Genomic DNA, 5405 nt, shown 5'->3' on the forward strand with positions numbered 1-5405 from the left:
ACCATATATATATATATATATATATATATATATATATATATATATATATATATATATATATATATATATATATATATATATATCAATTATATTATTAATGATTATTACTTTGTAATGATTTTTTAATAATATTCGCATAAGTTTTTTCAAATTTAATCCAAAAAATAAGTTATATATATATACATATATATATATATATATATATATATATATATATATATATATATATATATAGTGTTAGCTTAGTGTTAGCTATTAGCACATAATAACCAGTGTCTATTAATAACAAATAAAATTTACGTGTGTTGTGTAGTCGTTCGTTGAAATACCTAGTTTAAACCTGTAATTAATCATTTTCGCGTTTTTTCTTTCTCCATCTCTCTCTCTCTCTCTCTCTCTCTCTCTCTCTTTCTCTCTCTCTGTCTGTCTTTCACTGTTTTGTTTCTAATTTTTTTTTTCTTCTTCTTTTCTTATATTTTTAAAAAATAAAATCAACGTTTCAATATGACTCAAGGCGAATATCGTTAAGAGAAATAAGTTACGGACTGAGACGCATGCATATCTTCCTGCATTATTCTCCCAACCAGGCTGCTGAACATTGGTGAAACATTGCGGGTTATTATTTTCAGTTAAATATAAAACCATTTCCCCCTCTTTTTTTCACAAAAACACATCTGCAAAAGCAAGAAATTAAGACCTGGGGCTCTCAAATTCAATTCAAAATTTATATTTTGTATCAATTTATCGAAGTTAACTTGGAGTACAAGTATGTTTGTTTAAATTTTATATAAACCTTTTATTTCTGTTTAAAATTTTCTAGTTCGTACATACAAAAATAAATAAACCTCGATAGATGACACTTTCAACATTGAGATGCTAGCAAAAATTTGACACATGATATCTCTATCAATATTCTTAATTCAGAAAGACATATTTTAGGAGTTTTAAACTTTTACTAAATTGAGAAATTTAAGCGGAAAAAAATGACATTTATAAAATTTATTAATTGTGGTTTAAGGTTTTTTATTGAAAAGCAACTATAAAAAACATAAAAAAGAGATATGTCACATTTGGAATGTTTAAATAAAAATCATTGGCATAAGGCTCGTGTCCAAAATGCATTGGGAAGTATAATTTCCTAGTCACGAATGGCCCTATTTGAAAAATTTAATTAAATAAATGATCATTTATTTCAAAATTAAATAACTAAATGAATAATTTATTTTTATTTAGAAACAATTACGTCCTGTTAAATATGTACATGTTCTATAAATGTCTATACTATGCATAACTCATCAGACTATCTAAATAAAATAGTCATAGCAGATTTCAAAAGCTAGCATTGTTAAGTTGCTTCACGTGGATCATGGGAAGTTAGTTTAGCTACTCAACGTTATTACGCCTAACAATGGTTTAGATTTGGAACTATGTACAATTGCGTATTACTTTCTAATATTTGTTAGAGAGAGAGAGAGAGAGAGAGAGAGAGAGAGAGAGAGAGAGAGAGAGAGAGAGAGAGAGGAGAGAGATAAAAGAAAAAAATAGAGAAAGAAGGAAAGAGAAAGAGAGTGAAAAGAAAGATGAGAGAAAGAAAGGAGAGACAGAGAGAGACAGAAAGAAAGAATGAAGTTTGTTCAAAGTGTTTGAGTTTTCGTTCAAACTTTTGCTAGTCCGTTCTTTGGATCATTCATCCATCTATTTATTTATTCATTCACGCATTCATTCATTTTTTCATTCATTCATTCACTTCACACATCCACATAAATAAACCCACATGCACATGTGTGTGCATTGAAAATGCACGCGAGTTCGAACGACTTAAGAGTCACGAGATTTGTATATCTTCCTTATAAGAATATCATTGCTGTTTGAATTTACCCTGCTTAGTGTGTGTGTGTGTGTGTGTGTGTGTGTGTGTGTGGGTGTGTGTTAATAAATGTGTGTGTGTATGCGTGCGTGTGCGTGTGTGTGTTTATAAATGCATATCAACAAATAAGAGAATATATGAAATGTTATTTTCACATATGTGTATGATGTACGTGTGGTATCTGCAGTTGTAGTAGTAGTAGTAGTAGTACTAGTAGTAGTAGTAGTAGTAGATGTCGTTGCTTCAGTGGCGGCCAAAAATTTCCGGATCATTATCACTCCAGTTAACATTTATCAGCCCATAATACGGTAGTCTGCCGTTATCCTGATCGTCATCTTTTCTTCTGTTGTTGTTGATGTTGTCGTTGTTGTTGCTGTTGTCGTTGTTGTTGTTGTTGTTGTTTTGTAAAACCATCTCTACATTATTTCTATTTGTATTATGAAATACGCCCTGTTGTAAATAACCAGCCCTTTGTGGATTATTATTGCTAGTGTTATGATGAACATTATTGTTATCACTATTCTTGATGTTGTAGTTGTAGTTATTATTAATATTTTTCTTCTTATTATTATTTGTGTTATCATCACCATCATAACCATCACCCTTTCTTTCATCGTCGTTATCATTAGCATTAATTCTAGGAACTTTTTCGTTTTTATCATAATGATGATGACGATGATGATTGTAGAGATTTATATTATTATTATTATTATTGTTGTTGTTGTTGTTGATGTTGTTGTTGTTGTTGTTGATGATGTTGTTGTTGTTGTTGTTGTTGTTGTTGTTGTTGTCTTCTATTTCATCACACAAAACGTATTGGTTATTATTTTCCTCTGCATCATTCTTACCATTAAAACCGCCATTGGCTTTGTTGTCAATCGTACCATTCGGTATATTGCAGTCGTATAATGTATCGCGACTATTCGTCCGGTCAATTATGATGTCGGTATTGAAGGGATGGTACAGTTTCGAATACAGACACTCGGTATTCGTTCGGTTAACTGTATCCGACTCCGCCTTATTGTCGTCTCTGTGTGATGATTTTTTTTTATCAGGAATATGAAAATTAAATTAGAAATAAAATTAAATAAAAAATTAAATATAATATTGAGAGTAATGGACATAGAGAAAAACCGAAAAAAATATATGGAAATATATTAAAGTAAATTACTTTTTATTATTTTTCTTTTTCCTTTTGCAGAGAAACACAATGATGATTGGAAACGCCACGAACGTCACTCCACCGGCTGCCGACCCAACTGCAATGCCGGCTACATTGTTAGCTGAGATGACGATGAGGATGACGATGACTACTACTACTTCTACCACTACTAATACTACTTCAACTACTACTACCAATACTGCTACTGCTGCAGCTGCTACTACTACTGCAAAAACTGGTTCAAATAGTGCCTGTCGAAAACTTTAAAAGAACTTGAATGCTTGATGCGGTGCTGGCACATACAAAGTCATGTGGTGTGTGTGTGTGTGTGTGCGTGTGTGGTGTGAATGTGTCGTGTGTATTTACATAATGTCAATATAAAAAGTTTAACTGCTCAAAATACTCAAAATATACTCAATAAACCTTCCGTCGGCTTCTCTGTGATGTTTGGAAGATTAGTGGTAATATTATTAATCGGTAGTAATGATGGTGGCGTCATCCATGGAGGGGTGCGTGTTACTGCAGTTGTTACAGTGGCAGCAGCTACAGTAGCAGTAGTAAATGTAGTTGTAGTAGTAGTAGTGGTGGTAGTAGTTTTAGTAGTAGTAGTAGTAGTTGAGGTTTGGGGTATTTGTTGTATACTATCGTCTACACTGGATGCTATAAAAAAAAAAAAAAAATTAATTTAGCGTTTATAATCATTGATAATATTCTCATTTGACGGATATAAAAAAATTGAACTGCTTCTATATTTATTAATTCTCTATAGAGATATTTCTGGTGACAACGATTATACTTTTTTGACGACAATCTCTGAATTGTTGTTAACAACTGCCAGCTTTTTTAATGGCAGCTGTTACATATCAATTCATACTGACGACATACAAATTTCACCATTAATCTTATCCATACAAGCGTAAAGCCTGCCGCCAAAATACGATGAAGCCTTCCATGCCACATCAACACCATTGTAAACTACGAAACCGAATTCATAACCGTTTCGTGGTTCTTCTGCACCCCAATATGAGAAGGTCATTTTATATCCTGCAGTTTGTAGATGTTATTTTAACAATTTAATGTAATTTTATTATTTTTATAAATTTTTAATATTTTTATTAATATTAAATTTATTGGCAGTTGTTTAATTTGTAAGTTAGTTTAAAGTGGGGAGAACACAGTTGAACTTTTAGAAAATGCTCTACACAAATGCAAATTGTCTGATGGAACGAGTGGATTGAATGAAAGAACTGAAGATGTAGGTAAGGTGTTTTGTGTGTTTGCTCTTGATACTTTTAAGAACCAATGAAGAAAGATCCGTGAAATGATATAGCATTTTAAAAATAGTCTTAAAAATTGACAACAACATCATGACGAACCATCATTCCACATCCATAATCTATCAGGATTTTTCAGTAATCCCATCGTAATATAAAAATCCGTCGTCCTAAAATCCGTGACTCCATCCCAGCTCTTAATGGCTTCTAGGTACATACTATTCATTGACGACGTGTAGAGCTTGAGTAGGGTCAGTTTTTCAGTTGAGCAGACTTTTTCAGCCTCTGCAATGTCAAATACTCTGTAGGACGTATTGTAGAAGTGCATACAGAACCTCGATCCATCTGATTTGATGCTGCTTTTACAGTACGGAGTGTACGTTGGCCAAATTCTTTGTGATGAGATCATTTGTATGAAGATGGTGATGAAGAAGAAGAAGATGAGAATGATGGTATGGACTGTGTTGGTAGTTTGGATGCAGTGACGATAATTAGACTGTGGTACCATTTCTGTTTCTTAATGTTTTGATGAGTTTTAATTACGTGCTATTTCAAACTGTTGAATGTTTTAAACTCGAAAATTATTACTGTAGTAAAGTGCTCTCGTGAGTGGTTATACCATGCTCTTATTGTTAATAATAATATCAATATCATTTGTATTAACAGTTGAATAGATGCAGCTAAAATAATCTGGCATTTTGTTCGCAGTTCTAACATACTTCTTACTAATTGCCAATTTCAATCTATCTGTATGTAAGTACATGAATTCAAATGCTACAGCCCTATAAATCCATTGTTTTAGCTGAAGAAATTTTGCACACACACTCACACAAACACACACAAATGCATGTGCACACACATATACACGTGTGTTTGCGTGTGTGCGCGCGTATATATATATGTGTTTATATGTGTATATTTGTATATATGTATATATATATATATATATATATATATATATATATATATATATATATATATGTGTGTATATATATATATATATATATATATATATATATATATATATATATATATATATATATATATATATATATATATATATATATATATATATGTATATATATATACATATATATATATA

General features: G+C 31.2%; 1 protein-coding gene across 1 annotated transcript; it reads right to left on the reverse strand.

Annotated features, from left to right (window-relative positions):
- Window positions 1-2110: 2110 nt before the first annotated feature.
- Window positions 2111-4811, reverse strand: HELRODRAFT_182584 (hypothetical protein; the record flags this gene model as incomplete). Its single annotated transcript, XM_009032830.1, has 4 exons — window positions 2111-2897; window positions 3039-3150; window positions 3924-4073; window positions 4406-4811. 4 exons carry the CDS (start codon window positions 4809-4811, stop codon window positions 2111-2113), a joined length of 1455 nt encoding a protein of 484 aa, XP_009031078.1.
- Between the last annotated feature and the right edge of the window lie 594 nt (window positions 4812-5405).

Source organism: Helobdella robusta, assembly GCF_000326865.2.
Source record: "Helobdella robusta unplaced genomic scaffold HELROscaffold_88, whole genome shotgun sequence".
In the NCBI taxonomy this organism is placed as follows: Eukaryota; Metazoa; Annelida; class Clitellata; order Rhynchobdellida; family Glossiphoniidae; genus Helobdella; species Helobdella robusta.